Source organism: Tachypleus tridentatus, chromosome 5, assembly GCF_004210375.1.
Source record: "Tachypleus tridentatus isolate NWPU-2018 chromosome 5, ASM421037v1, whole genome shotgun sequence".
In the NCBI taxonomy this organism is placed as follows: Eukaryota; Metazoa; Arthropoda; class Merostomata; order Xiphosura; family Limulidae; genus Tachypleus; species Tachypleus tridentatus.
In genome coordinates, this window is record NC_134829.1 from 53,098,498 (window position 1) to 53,118,674 (window position 20,177).

Sequence of the window (20,177 nt, forward strand, 5' to 3'; positions counted from 1 at the left end):
CCCAAACAGTAATAATACTCGTTACTCCATAAACGTTTATATCCCAAACAGTAATAACACCCGTTACTCCACAAACGTTCATATTTCAAACAGTAATAACACCCGTTACTTCACAAACGTTTATAACCCAAACAGTAATAACACTCATTACTCCATAAACGTTTATAACCCAAACATTTATAATACTCGTTACTCCACAAACGTTTATAACCCAAACAGTAATAACACCCGTAACTCCACAAACGTTTATAACCCAAACAGTAATAACACTCGTTACTTCACAAACGTTTATAACCCAAACAGTAATAACACCCGTTACTTCACAAACGTTTATATCCCAAGCAGTAATAACACCCGTAACTCCACAAACGTTTATAACCCAAACAGTAATAACACTCGTTACTTCACAAACGTTTATAACCCAAACAGTAATAACACTCGTTACTTCACAAACGTTTATAACCCAAACAGTAATAATACTCGTTACTCCATAAACGTTTATATCCCAAACAGTAATAACACCCGTTACTCCACAAACGTTCATATTTCAAACAGTAATAACACTCGTTACTTCACAAACGTTTATAACCCAAACAGTAATAACACCCGTTACTTCACAAACGTTTATATCCCAAGCAGTAATAACACCCGTATCTCCACAAACGTTTATAACCCAAACAGTAATAACACTCATTACTCCATAAACGTTTATAACCCAAACAGTAATAATACTCGTTACTCCACAAACGTTTATAACCCAAGCAGTAATAACACCCGTAACTCCACAAACGTTTATAACCCAAACAGTAATAACACTCGTTACTTCACAAACGTTTATAACCCAAACAGTAATAACACCCGTTACTTCACAAACGTTTATATCCCAAGCAGTAATAACACCCGTAACTCCACAAACGTTTATAACCCAAACAGTAATAATACTCATTACTCCACAAACGTTTACATCCCAAACAGTAATAACACCCGTTACTCCATAAACGTTTATATCCCAAGCAGTAATAACACCCGTAACTCCACAAACGTTTATAACCCAAACAGTAATAACACTCATTACTTCACAAACGTTTATAACCCAAACAGTAATAACACTCATTACTTCACAAACGTTTATAACCCAAACAGTAATAACACTCATTACTCCATAAACGTTTATATCCCAAACAGTAATAACATTCATTACTCCATAAACGTTCATATTTCAAACAGTAATTACACCCGTTATTCCACAAACGTTTATATCCCAAACAGTAATAACACCCGTTACTCCACAAACGTTTATATCCCAAACAGTAATTACACTCATTACTCCATAAACGTTTATATCCCAAGCAGTAATAACACCCGTAACTTCACAAACGTTTTTTCCCAAACAGTAATAACACCCGTTACTTCACAAACGTTTATAACCCAAACAGTAATAACACTCATTACTTCACAAACGTTTATAACCCAAACAGTAATAACACTCATTACTCCATAAACGTTTATATCCCAAACAGTAATAACACCCGTTATTCCACAAACGTTTATATCCCAAACAGTAATTACTTATTCCACAAACGTTTATATCCCAAACAGTAATAACACCCGTTACTCCACAAATGTTTATAACCCAAACCGTAATAACATTCGTTACTCCACAAACGTTTATAACCCAAACATTCTGCAAGAACCAATATATATTTACTTTTCCAAAAGGGAACATAAATGTTTAATCTCATGGCAACTCATTCAACTAACGGGCCAAGTTAGAGACCTTTGTTCTCCTATGGCTCGGACACAAATGTCCCTACAGTTGTGAACCACTGGTAAAAGTAAAGCCAGCAGTACCGTCATTGGAAGGTTTTCGTCCGGCACTTTGAATCAATCAGTAGAACAATCTGTTATTTTAATAACACGTCTACAACGGATGTGTCTTGAACCACTCATTCAGAAAAATAACTGGGTGAGATACATATTCTTGGCTATTATTAATCTATATTCGGGCGGTGCTTCTTAGAGACTGAGGTACGATACTCACCAGTTACGAAATAGATCATTAATTGAATAGCAACTTATTAAGAACATTTCCAGTAAAGATTGTTACACGCTTAGAATTACAAATGTTTGTTCCTAAAAGTGTTTTCTGGCATAACACTAAATGTTCGCTTCTTTCCTTTTTAGTTATTATCCAATTTATAGATCGTTCGTTAACTAATACTTAGCTAAGTGGCTATAGAGTGTCACTCGCACTCTGAGGGTCACAGGTTCGAATTCTCATCATATCAAACATGTTTTCTCTTTCATCCTTGGGGATGTTATTACATGCGTTTAATCTCATTATTCGTTGGTAAAAATGTAGCTTAAGAGTTGGCGGAGGGTGGTAATGACTAGCTGCCTTACATCTAATATTTTCACTGCTGAATTAGGGATGGCTGGCATAAATAACCCTTGTGTAGCTTTGCGCGAAATTTAAACAAAATAATTATTTCGAACCTAGTACGGTGGACTCAGCAGATAGTCCGATGTGGCTTTGTTATAAGTAAAGCACACAAACACACTCGAGCTACGTAACGAAAGGGTTAAGAAAGGGATAACAAGGCACTAACAATAAATTCTCGGATTCACAGACATCCACAGGTTAACTAATAAATTACACACAGTCGTCCACAGGTTAACTAATAAATTATACACGGTCGTCCACAGGTTAACTAATAAATTATACACGGTCGTCCACAGGTTAACTAATAAGTTATACACAGTCGTCCACAGGTTAACTAATAAATTATACACAGTCGTCCACAGGTTAACTAATAAGTTATACACAGTCATCCACAGGTTAACTAATAAGTTATACACAGTCGTCCACAGGCTAACTAATAAGTTATACACACGTCTAACAAAGTATTAAATTTTGTTATTCCATGACGATTTCCTACGGTCGTTATATTTTTAACAGATGATTTTATAGTCCAGCTTAACTGTACGGTAATGTTTTAGAATACGGGAACACCATTACTAACATTTTAATTAATGAGGGTTGGAAGTATTGAACTTTAGAATAACTAAGTCTTTAACTATCAATCTCATGTGAAGTGTAAAGTAGTTTTATCAATGACAAAGCTATACAAAGGTTATCTATATCAGTTGTCCCTAATTTAGTTATCTGCATCAGTTGTCCCTAATTTAGTTATCTGCATTAGTTGTCCCTAATTTAGTTAACTCTTGGCTTTCTACTTTATCAACAAACAGTGGGCTTGACCTCCACGTAATAACGCCCCGACATATAAAAGGGCAAGCTTATTCGGTGAAGGGACTCGAACCCGCAACTCTCAGGCTACTACTCGAGCACTTTTACCACCAGGCCTGTTTTCTAAATAAATGTTCACGTTATACGTTGTAGCGAAGTTTTGGAAAGCGCTTTTTTCCAACGTCAAATTACCTACTATCTTACCACCTATGGAATCGCCTTCAAATAAATTTACTGTTTTTCATGTAAATCACAGATTTTGTTCTGAGATTTACATGTCGAACTCGAGCTTGCTTTTCGGTTTAATCTTGTCTCAATTTGTGATTTAAATCAATGTTTTATTGACCTATTTAATGCGTGTTTCTGTCAGTCTTAAATAATAAATGAAAAAAAAAAGTTAGATGCTCTCTGACATGAGTCAGTGAGTTTTTGGTCATACGTTGTGTTTAATGGATATGATTAATAATCCTGGAATATTGCTAGAACGTGATTTAACTTGATGTTGTTTAAAGACCTATTTTCTTGTCCAATAGCGTTTCAGAAAGACATAAAACCGACACACCAAAAAATGTATTGTAAATATACTCATAGTAATTTAGCTTACATTTTGTTTAGTTTCTTTGAAAAGGGTAACGGTTCGCTGTAAACAAGACTTAAGGAACACGTGGTTGTTGTTGTATCCTGAGGGTAACATTTTGCTAACAGACTTTTGTTAGCATTCACTTGAATTAAGTCCGACGCGCACGCCATCTGCTATTACCAGTTTTTGTTGCTCTCATGTTATCACTTTGCCACATAAAATAAACAGTAACAACAAATACTGGTCTAGCTCTTGGTGTCTGGATGTGTGCTGCAGGACTGATGTGCATGGTGAACGTAAGTAAGGTCACTGTTCCAGAAAATTAAGAGAGATTCCACCTTTTGGACCACGTGCTCATTTTCGTGCACCAGGGTCGCCGAGTTCAAAGAGGAAATGATTGAAATTCTCCTCATTAGCGACTTTCTCTGGCTATAAATATGGGGATCTGATAAACAGAAACTGACTCAAAAAGATCCCTTCAATTTGAATATCAAAAATATGGTGGAAAAGGTAGGCGGTTTATTAATATGCTTATTATAGCATTAATTATGTGCCGGCCCTCCGCTAGTACAGCAATAAGTCTACGGATTTACAACGCTAAAATGAGGGGTTCGATTGCCTGCGGATGTTTTAGCAGGTAGCCCGATGTGGTTTTGCTACAAAAACACAAACACGTACTAATATGTCTGCTAAACACACTTGTAAAACGCTATGCGTGACAAAATTCTCTATTTCTGACCAAGTACTCGCTTGATGAAGAGAAGCCTGTATATTTTATTATTGTTCAGGTTTGTGGATCACAAGCGAAACTAGGATATCTAGTTTATTACCAAAAAAAAAAAGGCAACTCTAAAAATACTGAGAAACAGCACTGGAGTTTCATGTAGCACTGGAGTTTTATGTAGCACTGGAGTTTTGTGTAGCACTAGAGTTTTATATAGCACTGGAGTTTTATGTAGCACTAGAGTTTTGTGTAGCACTAGAGTTTTATGTAGCACTGGAGTTTCATGTAACACTAGAGTTTCATGTAGCACTGGAGTTTCATGTAGCACTGGAGTTTTATGTAGCACTGGAGGTTTTTGTAGCACTAGAGTTTTATATAGCACTGGAGTTTTATGTAGCACTATAGTTTTGTGTAGCACTAGAGTTTTATGTAGCACTGGAGTTTCATGTAGCACTAGAGTTTCCTGTAGCACTAGAGTTTTATGTACCACTGGAGTTTTATGTAGCACTGGAGTTTTGTGTAGCACTAAAGTTTTATGCAGCACTGGAGTTTTATGTAGGCTTAACTGATCTTATTTCATTTGTTATCACTTCATGAAAACCTTAATTGCGATATTAAAAGAAACCTCAAGAGAAAGAACTTAACTACAAGTTTATCTTTGAAATTTCTAAATAAAATGGATATAGTTTTTTTCAAAACTAGACTATCTAAACATTTAGTTACGTTTTGCAAATGTATTACTATTTTATCATGGAACATTGTCAGAACTGAGGTTAGAGTTCAGGGCACTGTTTTATTTATTATGTATATATTTGAAATAGTTCATGTAATAGAGAATCATTTTAATATGAAGTTATATTTCTTCTTTCTCTATTCTTGTGAAAAACAAACTCTCTGTTATCATTTAATTATTTTGCTGTTTTTCTTAGAATACGAGATCTAATAATTATTGTATATTTTTGCTTAAAGCTCTTCACAATCGTCTGTTTCATTCTACTTGTCCTCACCGTGCGAGCAGAGGACGAAACTAAGGTGGAAGTTAAAGATCTCCAGGCTGAGGCAACTGGTTATAGTGGAGGCGGTATTGGAAAAGGGTTTGGGGGAGGTGGATTCGGTGGTTTAGGTGGATTTGGTGGCTTTGGTGGACTCGGTGGTTTTGGTGGTGGCGGATTTGGTAAGGGTGGCGGTGGGGCCCAAGTCATTGCTATTCCAATAAGTCTTGCTGGCATCACTTTAAGAGGAGGATTTGGTGGTGGAGGGTTTGGAGGCCGCGGCTTTGGTGTTGGAGGCTTTGGAAGAGGTGGTTATGGTGGTGGAGGCTTTATAGGTACAGGCGGATTTGGAGGAGGTCTAGGTGGTGGAGGCTTTATAGGTACAGGCGGATTTGGAGGAGGTCTAGGTGGTAGAAGAGGATACGGATGGTGGCGAGACTAAAGGTTTGTATGAATTTTACTTGGCAATATATAACGTGTACTTTTTTAATACAGATAACAGTATTCATAGTAACCATCATATTAACTTCATTGGCTATCGACGTACATTATTACATAAGCAAAACAAAGTTGGAACTTTTGAAAAAAAATTCAGCTTTATTGAAAGCGCTAAAAAAACCTTTTATTCCAGACACCACCACGTGATTACCTTTATTACCTTACTACCTTTAATTTTATATCATACAAAACGTCTACTTATTAAATAATTTGGTTATTAAAATTTACTTGTGATGTTTAACTTATACGTATTTTGCTTCTCTCCACAGTTCAACACCACGTTATCACACAGACATGTGATGCCATCTGCTTTCTGATTTTAACATATTTCTTTTAAACCAAAATAAAAATTGTCTTCGAGGTTTGCGGATTTTTAGATTTATTGTGTATGTGATTTCTATAGAAACTTATTGAATAAAATAGCTCTTCGTGTAATGAATTAGTTATCTTCAAGATTATCGTTTTTGTTCCATATCACACCAACGTTGAAATCTGGAGTTGAATTCGACGCGGTGGACAAAATATAAATAACCAATTATGTAACTTTGTACAACGAAGCATCAAAATAATCATGTAATGCACACGTACGTACACACAAAGACATTTATTTCAAATACTGAATAGAAGTTTACGTATAATAACAGTTCCTTAGAGATGAGAAACATGTTTTAGGCAGTTGGCTCTCTCCACACTTAGTGGCTTAGCCATAATTCTGACAGTTCATAACGTTAGAAACATTGAAACTTCGACAGCTTTACATTACGTGTCAGTCAACAGATTGAAAAATATCATTTGCTTCGCAACTACATAAGCAGGTTATTTGTTTTTATAGCTGTCACACTAAGTAAGCCAAAGACAGCAAAACCTAAATTATTACTGATAGACTAAAGAAAGGTTAACTGTCCAACAGCGCCCTCTATCAACTCTTTGACTGTTTCCAACTCGTAGAATATTTGGTTCTAACTCTCATTCTTATAGTGGGTTTACTGGGTGTTACACAGCAACGGGGCGCGAATAATAAATCATAGTGTGCACATTTTGGACAAGTTAATGTATTTGACAATTTTTTTAATCATACTGTATAAGGTAGAATTTTAGTTCAGTTCCTGGTCGCAGTAAAATCAGGAACAGTTGACGAGTTCTACAATTAACGTGACAGATTTTTGGCGGATAACTGTTGCGAAGAAAAGACAAATTTGGAAGTCTACTGTTGGATATACCTGTGATAATAAATTCGAGATGGACTAATTGAAAATGATAAATACAACAAAATACTGCACTTTAGCGTGATTTTTATCACGATCATTGGTCCTTTAAGCTTAAAGAATTTTTTCCCCTCTATATTAGAAGTCTTGGTAAAATTTTCATCAAATGTTTTATCACTTTTATGTTACGTTAAGTTCTGGTAGACATGTCATTGTTTTCATCACTTGAAATACCTTGTCTCTAAAAACCTAAACAGACTCAAATTACCAGCATTTTGAGTCTTCGCCTTCTAAATGTAAACACAGGTTCATTCTAGTGAGAGCCATCCGGTGACTCGGTGGTAAATCTGAAGGCTCATAAAGTTAACAAACAAGTTTCAATATTTGTGATGGACGCAGATAAGATAGCTCATCTCAAAGAACCACAAAACAAAAACAAACAAAACTCATGTAAATAAAAGATAAAACACTGTAAATTAATATATAAGCTCGCCACTTGTATTGTTGTTTCGTTTATCTGGTGTCACTGATAAGAGAGTTAATTCCACCAAGACAGGTATAACTCAGTGACAAATTCTAAACCATTTCTTTGTTATAGCTTCATGTTTATTTTTAGTATGCCATTGTTAAACTTTTAAAAAAAGAGAGAGAAAACCAGTATAGTGTAAAGAATAAAAAATCTACATCGTTGTATGGTTACACGTTCAGTGGCCTAGACAAGCCAAGCGAAGAAACTGAAGGAAAGACTGGTGGTAGGACTTGGCCAGAAAGAGCTCAGAGAAAAGATCCTTTTCATATTTTGATGGTTTAGTTGTACAGTAAGAATAAATGTCATTCATACAATTTCTGTTCTACCTGGGACCGGTTTAGCCAGGTGAGTTGAGGCGTTCGACTCGCACTCTGAAGGTCGCATGTTCGAATCCCCGTCGCACCAATCATGCTCGCCCTTTCAGCCGTGGGGGTGTTATTACGTGCGTTCAGTCTCATTATTCATTGGTTAAAGAGTAGCCCAAGAGTTGACTGTAGGTGGGGGTAACTAGCTGCCTTCCCTCTATTCTTACACTTCTATATTAGGGACGGTTAGCGCAGATAGCTCTCGAGTAGCTTTGCGCGAAATTCAAAAACAAACACTGTTCTGCTTACAGTGAGTTCTCAGAAATTTTTTTTTTTGGAATTTAACATCTACATTGAGTAGATCACGTGTAAATGTAACATCTACATTGAGTAGATCACGTGTAAATGTAACATCTACATTGAGTAGATCAGGTGTAAGTACATCTACATTGAGTAGATCAGATGTAAGTACATCTACATTGAGTAGATCAGGTGTAAGTACATCTACATTGTAAAAATAATGAAATTTATGCACTCAGTAGCTTTCAAGCTATCACGAAACGAAACTGTTTACTCAGGTTACAACCTGTAAATAATAACAAAGGGCATTTTATTTCCATACTTTATTTCACGTCTTCAAGTATAATACGTATTAATACCTTCAACAATCAAAACAACTTAGGTGTAGACTACATACTGTTACATTGGTTCAAAATTTCCTTAACTTATTGTACGTAAAAGTTTCAATTGTTATCTCTAACACCAAAGGTGGACAGAGGTCATGTTTTCATTCATGTTTGTGTTTGTCAAAGGTTATGTTTTTACCTTCGTGCGTACCAGTAAGATTTCTCGGAAACGGCTGAATTAATTTGGACGAAAATTAATATACTTTTGGATATCGATCTAACTTACTTAGAAGTTAATAGCTTTTGAAGGGCAAAGATCACAGAAAAATTACGAAAATTTAAAAACTCCATATCTTAACGTTGATTTTTCACACTGTGTTTTCCACACAGTATTTGCTCTAAATTGGCGGTCGGAATTATTCGAATGCTGATGAAACATTATTGTCCTGTAAAAACGGCGAGTGTTAATCGATAATGACGGATATTCGGACACGTTTCTTTTTTTTTGTTTTTGAGGGCCTCAACTGATCAATGCTGCGTGGCAGAAGTATGCACTCCACTGATATGCTTTTCTTCTGTCATTACGTGTTGTGGGGGCGTTATAAAGTGACAATAAATCCTATTTGTCATTGGTAAAAGAGTAGCTTAAGAGTTGGCCGTGGGCAGTAATGACAATCTGCCCTTCCCCTAGTCTTACACTGCTAAATTGGAGTCGGATAACGCAGATAAATTCACTATAGGTTGGCGCGAAATTCGAACACAACGTACGACATTGGTTTTCAATGTTAGATAAAATCTCTCTATTGGCCGAATTTTGCGTCCGATTTATAGCATTAGGCTTAGAAAGAAATTTATTCATAAAGGAAAATTTAATAAAGAACAAAATATATAAAACAATAAATTTTATTTGACCGCCACATTGATCAGTAATCATAAAATTGTCGAAAAGTACAAAGTAATAATTCACTTTGTGTGAGAGAAAGATGGTTTAAACTAACCTTTTAAGGCTTGTTTGTATAAATATATTTGTTTCTTTATTTCGAACATTCGCGAAATACAGATAAAGGTTGATCCCACCAAACGGCATTATATTATAACAGTCTGTCAAGAGAGATGGCAGCTTGTCAACGGTACACGCCGCCAACATTTGAACCTTTTGAAATATTATACATACCATAATTACACAACGCTACAGTGTACAACGAGAGAGACAAAAGATTGTGTAGTGGGCAAAGCGTTATGTGCAACATACATAAAAATATGTAGAAAAAACGTAAGCACAGAGCTACACAATGGTGTGCTATGCTCACCGTGGATATCGAAACTCGTTTGTTAAAATCGTAAGACATTCTTTAGTTTTACAGTTGAGTTACTAGAACCAAAACAAACAAATATGACCTTTTTCTGACATCAACCACTTGTTTGTTTACTTTATTGAAGGACAAAACTTTACAGTAGGCCATCTTTACTCTGTTCACCGTGGGAAATTGAAGTTCGAATTTTAGCTTTGTAAGCCTGTTAATTTATAGTTAACACACGAGGGTAAGTAAATAAAATTACACATTAATGAAGAAATCTTAGGTTATCTTTGTAATTTGACGTAATATCAAACTGTGGCTATTAAATGAACAGTCGTAAACACGAAATAACATATATGTACTTATGTTACTTGTATAGATACTAAAGAAGCTACACGTTTTACTTCTACAAATATTCCAGAAGCTACATGTTTTACTTATGTAGATGTTACAGAACCTACACGTTGCTAAAATGTCTATATTTCTAAATCGACTACCAATATATGTATATACATTTTTACCATCGTGCAGAAGAGAAATAAATATTTTAAAAGAATTTTTTTGATTGGTCAATAAAGCTGTACTCTATGGACACTTGTTTTAAAAGGTGACTGAAAGAGATTTGAAACTTGTAACAGCAGTTATTGTTCACCAGAGACTTCCAACCAGAGTGAAGAGTCATTATCGGTCACCAATTCATTGATAAAGAATGTAAGACATAAAGAAGAAAATTATACTTTCTTTTGGTAACCGCAAGAAGTTCAATAAACACCATGTCAGTTTCCATTCAGGTGAGGTCCGGCATGGTCAGTTAATTAGCGTGATCGAATCGTAATCTCAAAGTCGCGAGTTTGAATTCCCGTCCACCAGACATGTTTGCCCTTTCAGCTATAGTGGGCCTTATAACATGACGGTAAGTCCCTCTATACGTTGGTAAAATAGTAGCCCGAAATTTAAAGTGAGTGGTAAAGACCAATTGTCATCCCTCTGGTCTTACACCACTAAATTAGGAACAAGTAGCGAAGATAGCACTCGTGTAGTTTTGCGCGAAATTTAAAAACAAACAAACCATTCCGTTGAATTTCTTTACATGTAGAAGACTAAGTACCTGTTATGGGAATATTATTTACTTTTGAGACACGTTCTTTGTTAAGTTTGCTACAATAACAATAGTATTTACTTAGAATGTCAGCAGAACGAAGAAGAAATCGTGAGCACTACATACAATTTTTGTTTTTCTGGAAAGATACGTTTGTCTGGAAACTGAATTAATTTTCTTGTAGTAATACTAGTTTTTACCTACTCATGCGGAACTTATAAATATATATATATATTTGTTTTTGTATAAGTGTAATAAAGCTAGTTTATAAATATATTTGTTAGAATGTTCATTGGCCTATTAATACACCCGTTTTGTTTTGTTTTTAGCTCCTGCCAAAAGTGTGACGTTTTAGCGATAAAAGGTTTCGAAAACTACTTGGAAGGTGTGGCCTTCAGCCACAACAAGAAAATAGTAAAAAATCTCTTCACGATGACACGTGGTGTTAATAAACCAATTGAAGAGCTCTATTTGAGAAAATATTATGACAACTTTACGCATCGTTTATTGACTCTGACTATAAATATGACAATGAGCACAACTAGAAGCCACATCACTCACAAGTTTCGTTTAGAAACCACCAAAGATGTTTCAGAAAAAGGTAAGACATTAATGATATTTGATATAAAACAATATAAATGAAAAGTTACAGAAACAAAGTAGAAATATTTAAAATAAACTAAAGTTATATGTTTAGGTGAAACTATGTCTGGCTGTTTCTCTTCATACTTTGCATTTTTAGTTTAATTTACAAATCCAGTTCAAAGTATTAATCTTCAAGTTAACCAAATGGTACCACAAGACTTAATCAACAATACAATTTGGTTTTACAATATGGTTTAATTTATTAATCTTCAAGTTAACCAAATGGTACCACAAGACTTAATCAACAATACAATTTGATTTTACAATATGGTTTAATTTATTTTTTATCAAATGGACCACATGGTAACATAAGACTTGATCAACATCACGTTTTTTGTAGTTTTTTTCCTTCCGCTGTGTTTGTAAGAAGAGCTATAACGTCTCTTTACTTTTATCTATCCTTAAAGTTGTTTGTTATCATCTGGTTCACCGTTCTGGTTCTGGCTATACGAGCAGAGGAGAAAACTATTGATGAGAAAGAAGACTTACAGGCTGAGGCAACCGGGTACGGTGGCGGATATGGCGGAGGTTACGGTGGCGGATATGGCGGAGGTTACGGCGGAGGCTATGGTGGAGGTTACGGGGGAGGTATCGGCGGAATTGGTGGCATAGGTGGAATTGGTGGCATAGGTGGAATTGGAGGTTTTGGAGGAGGCGCTAGGCTTATTTCTATTCCAATAGGTCTTACTGGTGTTGTACTTGGAGGAGGCTATGGCGGTGGACTTGGTGGTTTTGGCGGTGGACTTGGTGGTTATGGTGGTGGACTTGGTGGCTATGGTGGTGGAGGTGGTGGCTATGGTGGTCGAGGTGGTCGAGGTGGAAGATATGGGGGACGATATGGCTGGTGGTGGGATTAAAGGTCAGTATATGATCTATGTTTCAATATAAAACAACATCAAGAACAATTTGTTATCAAGTCATAATAACAGCCATTCATGTTAAACTTTAGTTACGTTTCACCTGAGATAAGGGTTTGTTTCCATTCCAGTTATTTACATTAACCTTTATCAATTATGCAATGAAAATATGTTTTGTTAATATCTTTGTTTGTACACATGAAATAAATTATCTTTATTAAACATCAGTGGGAATGATGATCATTGTTGGCTCTACTTTCTATCTCTCATTAACATTTATTTTGCAGGACAAGTACCATCATATCCACTTCAATCATTTGAAATCTTACCGTATCAGTGAGGTGTCCCTGATGTCGAAAAACTCCTGTTAGAAATGATAAAATTTTGTCTCCTGTAGTATATGAAAAAACTGTAAAATTTCATCAAATAAAAACTGTTTAATTTTGATTAAATAACCAATTAGTTTTCTTTTAATAACGTTGCTTCTAAACGTTATTATAAAAACAAGAAATTATTGTACACCATTTCGCACTACTCTGTTAAAAATAAAGCACGTGATTACACGTTCTGGAAAATGTGTCAGATGGTTCGAGATTGGACATTTGTTTGTACTGAAATACTGGTGTTCCGTTGATGAACCAATCAGGTGCAGTCTTACTTCACGAATTTATAAGTTTCAGAAGCTTTGATGATAAACTTATAAATACTATTCCATGAAATAATATTCTTTAACTACTGTTGGTATAATTTGGTTTAAAATACTAAACCAGAGATTGTTTAAATATGTTCACAATGTTATTAATATAATGCGAAATAAATTTCAATGCTATATCTCTGCTGTATAAGTATAGTTTAGAGGAAAACAGTGTAACTATTAATGGCTGTGGCAAAGAGAACATCTTAAATAACCAAGGGTTTTTAAAATGTTAAAATAACAAACCATACTTCAGTTAGGTAGTAATGTTTATATCATCAAGCACAAAACCATTAAAATAGTTCAACAGTAATTATCCTGAAACATTACGATGAACAAGCATACAATTGACAGTTAACCCAAATATAGGATCGCAGTGTGTATGCAATATGATTGTTTAGTGGGCTGTTTACAAATGTCTTTTGTCATTTCGTTTATTTGCATTGAGAAGATACCGTGTAAATTTCACATCTGCGTTGAGTGGATCAGGTGTAAATTTAAAATCTATATTGTAAAGATAATGAAATATATGCAGTCAGTAAATTTCAAGCTGCTACGAAACAAAACTGTTTACTCAGGTTACAACATGTAAATAATAACAAAGGGCATTTTATTTCTGTACTTTATTACACGTCTTCAAGTATAATTCCTACTAATAACTTTAACCACAAAACAATACAGAAATGGCTGCATATCGTTACACTGGTTCAAAATTTCTTGATCTATTGTACGTAAAAGTTTTCATTTTTGTCTTTGCCACAATGAGTGCACAGAGGTTATGGTTTCATTCCTTTGTGTGTGTTTGTCGGAGGTTACATTTTTATTTCTCTGTTTATCACCAAGATTTCTCCAAAACGGCTGAATGAATTTGGACGAAAATTGTTATACATATGGACATTGATATATGTCACAAGTTATTAGGTTTTGGAGATTCAAAGTGACAGAAAAGTTACGAAAATTCAAAAAATCTCCATGTGTTAACGTTGATTTTTCACACAGTATTTGCTATACATTGGCGGTCGAAATCATTCGAATGCTGATAAAACATTATTTCTATTGTCCTGTAAAAACGGCGCGTGTTAATCGAAAATGACGGATATTCGGACACGTTTCTATGTTTTTGTTTTTGAGGGCCACAACTGATCAATACTGCGTGGCAGAAGTATGCATTCCACTGATATGTTTTTCTTCTGTGAAGGCGTTATAAAGTGACAATCAATCCTATTTGTCACTGTTAAAAGAGTAGCTTAAGAGTTGGCCGTGGGCAGTAATGACTAGCTGCCCTTCCCCTTGTCTCACACTGCGAAATTGGATTCGGATAACGCAGATAAACCTCATATAGGTTTGCGCGAAATTCGAACACAACGAACGACATTGGTTTTCAATGTCAAATAAAATCCATCTATTGGTCGAATTTTGCGTCCGATTTATAGCATTAGGCTTAGAAAGAAATTTATTCCTAAAGGAAAATTCAATAAAGAACAAAATATATAAAACAATAAATTTTATTTGACCGCCACATTGATCAGTAATCATAAAATTGTCGAAAAGTACAAAGTAATAATTAACTTTGTGTGAGAGAAAAATGGTTTAAACTTACCTTTTAAGGCTTGTTTGTATAAATATATTTGTTTCTTTATTTCGAACATTCGCGAAATACAGATAAAGGTTGATCCCACCAAACGGCATTATATTATAACAGTCTGTCAAGAGAGATGGCAGCTTATCAACGGTACACGCCGCCAACAATGGAACCTCTCTAATGGAATAATGAGATTTCACTGTCACTCTTATAATGCACTGGCAGTTTTCCAGGGCGGAGAAGAATCTGTAGTAACGGATCACAAAATATGGAATCTGGGATTTACAGTTTGCCGCGATAATCATTAGGCCATGTCCGACACAAGAAAATAAACGCTAAAATCAGGGATTCCATTCTACTTGGTGGACTTGACACATAGCCCGATGTGGTTTTGCTACAAGAAAACACACACAAAAGAAAATGAAAAAAGTGAAAAAGGATATTGTAACTTCGATCACCAGAGGGAGCTTGAAAAGAAAACGATTACGACATTTAACATTTCTGGTACTCATAATGTCTTCCAGTGGCACAACGTTATGTTTGTGTAGTTGAAACGCTAAAATCCAGGTTTCAATACCCGTGGAGTGCAGAGAACACTTTGTCCACTGTGTAGTTTTCTGTTTAATTTCAAATAAATAAGCAAACGAATTGCTCACACTTATAAAACCTTTCAAAATTCCTGTTTTTGTACACACAGGTTGGATGTACCAGCATGTACAGGTTTTGGAGTATTAATGCAATTAAGATTAATTATCTATTTTTTGTGTGTTTTTTTTGTAATTTCGCGCAAAGCTACACGAGGGCTCTCTGCGCTAGTCGTCCTTAATTTAACAGTGTAAAACTACAGTGAAGTCAGCTAGTCATCACCACCCACCACTAATTCTTGGGTTATTCTTTTACCATCGAATAGTGGGATTGAGCGTTACATTATAATTCCCACACGACTGAAAGCACGAGCATATTTAACGCGACGAAAATTCGAACTCGCGATTACAAGTGAAGTGACCTAACCACCTGGTGATATCGGCCATAAAGAGACATACAAAGGAAATATTACACACACTATAATTACACAACGTTACAGTGTACGACTAGAGAGACAAAAGATTGTGTAGTGGGCAAAGCGTTGTGTGCAACATACGTAAAATATGTAGAAAAAGGTAAGCACAGAGCTACACAATGGTGTGCTATGCTCACCGTGGATATCGAAACTCGATTGTTAAAATTGTAAGACATTTTTTTAGTTTTACAGTTGAGTTACTAGAACCAAAACAAACAGATATGACCTTATCTACCACTTGTTTGTTTACTTTATTGAAGGACAAAACTTTACAGTAGGCCATCCTTACTCTGTTCACCGTGGGAAATTGAATTTCGAATTTTAGCTTTGTAGGCCTGTTAATTTATAGTTAACCCACGAGGGTAAGTAAATAAAATTACACATTAATGAAGAAATCTTAGGTTATCTTTGTAATTTGGCGTAATATCGAACTGTGGCTATTAAATGAACAGTCGTAAACACGAAATAACAAATATGTACTTATGTTACTTGTATAGATACTAAAGAAGCTACACGTTTTACTTCTACAGATATTCCAGAAGCTACATGTTTTACTTCTACAAATATTCCAGAAGCTACACGTTTTACTTATGTAGATATTACAGAACCTACACGTTGCTAAAATGTCTATATTTCTAAATCGACTACCAATATATGTATATATATTTTTACCATCGTGCAGAAGAGAAATAAATATTTTAAAAAAATTTTTTGATTGGTCAATAAAGCTGTACTCTATGGACACTCGTTTTAAAAGGTGACTGAAAGAGGTTTTAAACTTGTAACAGCAGTTATTGTTCACCAGAGACTTCCAACCAGAGTGAAGAGTCATTATCGGTCACCAATTCATTGATAAAGAATGTAAGACAGAAAGAAGAAAATTATACTTTCTTTTGGTAACCGCAAGAAGTTCAATAAACACCATGTCAGTTTCCATTCAGGTGAGGTCCGGCATGGTTAGTTAATTAGCGTGATCGAATCGTAATCTCAAAGTCGCGAGTTCGAATTCCCGTCCACCAAACATGCTTGCCCTATCAGCTATAGTGAGCCTTATAATGTGACGGTAAATCCCACTATACGTTGGTAAAGTAGTAGCCTGAAATTTTAAAGTGAGTGGTAAAGACTAGTTGCCATCCCTCTGGTCTTACACCACTAAATTAGGAACAAGTAGCGAAGATAGCACTCGTGTAGTTTTGCGCGAAATTTAAAAACGAACAAACCATTCCGTAGAATTTATTTAGACGTAAAAAACTAATTACCTTATTCCTTCGAAGTATATGCCCTTCGATAGTAGTGTAAAAAAGACACTTCGTAATCAGGAATCAGAATAGAAGTTTCTCATACTCCTAGAAATGAATGTTGTAGTTAATTATTAATAAGACCTGTTATGAGAATATTATTTACTTTTGAGACACGTTCTTTGTTAAGTTTGCTACAATAACAATAGTATTTACTTAGAATGTCAGCAGAACGAAGAAGAAATCGTGAGCACTACATACAATTTTTGTTTTTCTGGAAAGATACGTTTGTCTGGAAACTGAATTAATTTTCTTGTAGTAATACTAGTTTTACCTACTCATGCGGAACTTATAAATATATATATATATATTTGTTTTGTATAAGTGTAATAAAGCTAGTTTATAAATATATTTGTTAGAATGTTCATTGGCCTATTAATACACCCGTTTTGTTTTGTTTTTAGCTCCTGCCAAAAGTGTGACGTTTTAGCGATAAAAGGTTTCTAAAACTACTTGGAAGGTGTGGCCTTCAGCCACAACAAGAAAATAGTAAAAAATCTCTTCACGATGACACGTGGTGTTAATAAACCAATTGAAGAGCTCTATTTGAGAAAATATTATGACAACTTTACGCATCGTTTATTGACTCTGACTATAAATATGACAATGAGCACAACTAGAAGCCACATCACTCACAAGTTTCGTTTAGAAACCACCAAAGATGTTTCAGAAAAAGGTAAGACATTAATGATATTTGATATAAAACAATATAAATGAAAAGTTACAGAAACAAAGTAGAAATATTTAAAATAAACTAAAGTTATATGTTTAGGTGAAACTATGTCTGGCTGTTTCTCTTCATACTTTGCATTTTTAGTTTAATTTACAAATCCAGTTCAAAGTATTAATCTTCAAGTTAACCAAATGGTACCACAAGACTTAATCAACAATACAATTTGATTTTACAATATGGTTTAATTTATTTTTTATCAAATGGACCACATGGTAACATAAGACTTGATCAACATCACGTTTTTTGTAGTTTTTTTCCTTCCGCTGTGTTTGTAAGAAGAGCTATAACGTCTCTTTACTTTTATCTATCCTTAAAGTTGTTTGTTATCATCTGGTTCACCGTTCTGGTTCTGGCTATACGAGCAGAGGAGAAAACTATTGATGAGAAAGAAGACTTACAGGCTGAGGCAACCGGGTACGGTGGCGGATATGGCGGAGGTTACGGCGGAGGCTATGGCGGAGGTTACGGGGGAGGTATCGGCGGAATTGGTGGCATTGGTGGAATTGGAGGTTTTGGAGGAGGCGCTAGGCTTATTTCTATTCCAATAGGTCTTACTGGTGTTGTACTTGGAGGAGGCTATGGCGGTGGACTTGGTGGTTTCGGCGGTGGACTTGGTGGTTTTGGCGGTGGACTTGGTGGTTATGGTGGTGGACTTGGTGGCTATGGTGGTGGAGGTGGTGGCTATGGTGGTAGAGGTGGTCGAGGTGGAAGATATGGGGGGACGATATGGCTGGTGGTGGGATTAAAGGTCAGTATATGATCTATGTTTCAATATAAAACAACATTGAGAACAAATGTTATCAAGTCATAATAACAGCCATTCATGTTAAACTTTGGTTACGTTTCACCTGAGATAAGGGTTTGTTCCCCTTCCAGTTATTTACATTAACCTTTTATCAATTATGCAATGAAAATATGTTTTGTTAATATCTTTGTTTGTACACATGAAATAAATTATCTTTATTAAACATCAGTGGGAATGATGATCATTGTTGGCTCTACTTTCTATCTCTCATTAACATTTATTTTGCAGGACAAGTACCATCATATCCACTTCAATCTTTTGAAATCTTACTGTATCAGTGAGGTGTCCCTGATGTCGAAAAACTCCTGTTAGAAATGATAAAATTTTGTCTCCTGTAGTATATGAAAAAACTGTAAAATTTCATCAAATAAAAACTGTTTAATTTTGATTAAATAACCAATTAGTTTTCTTTTTAATAACATTGCTTCTAAACGTTATTATAAAAACAAGAAATTATTGTACACCATTTCGCACTACTCTGTTAAAAATAAAGCACGTGATTACACGTTCTGGAAAATGTGTCAGATGGTTCGAGATTGGACATTTGTTTGTACTGAAATACTGGTGTTCCGTTGATGAACCAATCAGGTGCAGTCTTACTTCACGAATTTATAAGTTTCAGAAGCTTTGATGATGAAACTTATAAATACTATTCCATGAAATGATATTCTTTAACTACTGTTGGTATAATTTGGTTTAAAATACTAAACTAGAGATTGTTTAAATATGTTCACAATGTTATTAATATAATGCGAAATAAATTTCAATGCTATATCTCTGCAGTATAAGTATAGTTTTGAGGAAAACAGCGTAACTATTAATGGCTGTGGCAAAGAGAACATCTTAAATAACCAAGGGTTTTTAAAATGTTAAAATAACAAACCATTCTTCAGTTAGGTATTAATGTTTATATCATTCAAGCACAAAACCATTAAAATAGTTCAACAGTAATTATCCTGAAACATTACGATGAATAAAGCATACAATGGACAGTTAACCCAATTCTCTGGATCGTAGTGTGTATGCAATATGATTGTCTAGTGTGGTGTTTACAGATGTCTTTTATCACATCATGTGAAAAATGTATCGCGTTTTTTTTTAAACAAAATAAATTGAATAGAATGCATTGTTGGCAAAAATCTTTAATGCCATGGGTGCTTTTAGGTTTGCTAACTTTTCGCTATGATTATTTTCACTGTTTCTTCTACACATCATGTCAACAGGGAAATATTCAATCCAATTCAAAACAATTTATTCGACATGGTAGAATAAAATCATGCATTTATATAATTCAGCACAAACAATGATAGACGTTCATGTCTATATGAAATTTTGAAAATTGCAAAACAGAAATGAATTTTTCCATCACCCGCTCTTGAAAAAAAATATGTTAATAA

The 20,177-nt window shown here is 34.9% G+C and overlaps 3 protein-coding genes across 3 annotated transcripts; all 3 read left to right on the plus strand.

Annotated features, from left to right (window-relative positions):
* Positions 1–4,206: 4,206 nt before the first annotated feature.
* Positions 4,207–6,467, plus strand: LOC143250286 (uncharacterized). Its single transcript, XM_076500747.1, has 3 exons — positions 4,207–4,340; positions 5,524–5,990; positions 6,314–6,467. The coding sequence occupies exons 1-2, from the start codon at positions 4,329–4,331 to the stop codon at positions 5,986–5,988; spliced, it is 477 nt and encodes a 158-aa protein (XP_076356862.1). The 5' UTR covers positions 4,207–4,328; the 3' UTR covers positions 5,989–5,990; positions 6,314–6,467.
* A 5,165-nt stretch (positions 6,468–11,632) lies between these two features.
* Positions 11,633–13,029, plus strand: LOC143250287 (uncharacterized). Its single transcript, XM_076500748.1, has 3 exons — positions 11,633–11,707; positions 12,159–12,610; positions 12,896–13,029. The coding sequence occupies exons 1-2, from the start codon at positions 11,693–11,695 to the stop codon at positions 12,606–12,608; spliced, it is 465 nt and encodes a 154-aa protein (XP_076356863.1). The 5' UTR covers positions 11,633–11,692; the 3' UTR covers positions 12,609–12,610; positions 12,896–13,029.
* A 4,814-nt stretch (positions 13,030–17,843) lies between these two features.
* On the plus strand, positions 17,844–19,137 carry LOC143250288 (uncharacterized). The gene is made up of 3 exons (XM_076500749.1): positions 17,844–17,918; positions 18,292–18,723; positions 19,009–19,137. Exons 1-3 carry the CDS (start codon positions 17,904–17,906, stop codon positions 19,090–19,092), a joined length of 531 nt encoding a protein of 176 aa, XP_076356864.1. The 5' UTR covers positions 17,844–17,903; the 3' UTR covers positions 19,093–19,137.
* Positions 19,138–20,177: the final 1,040 nt, after the last annotated feature.

What these genes read in the sequence shown, in the direction of transcription:
- LOC143250288 (XM_076500749.1), top strand. An exon ending in GGCTGGTGGTGGGATTAAAG is followed by an intron (nt 18,724 to 19,008) that starts GTCAGTATATGA and finishes TTTATTTTGCAG; the next exon opens with GACAAGTACCATCATATCCA.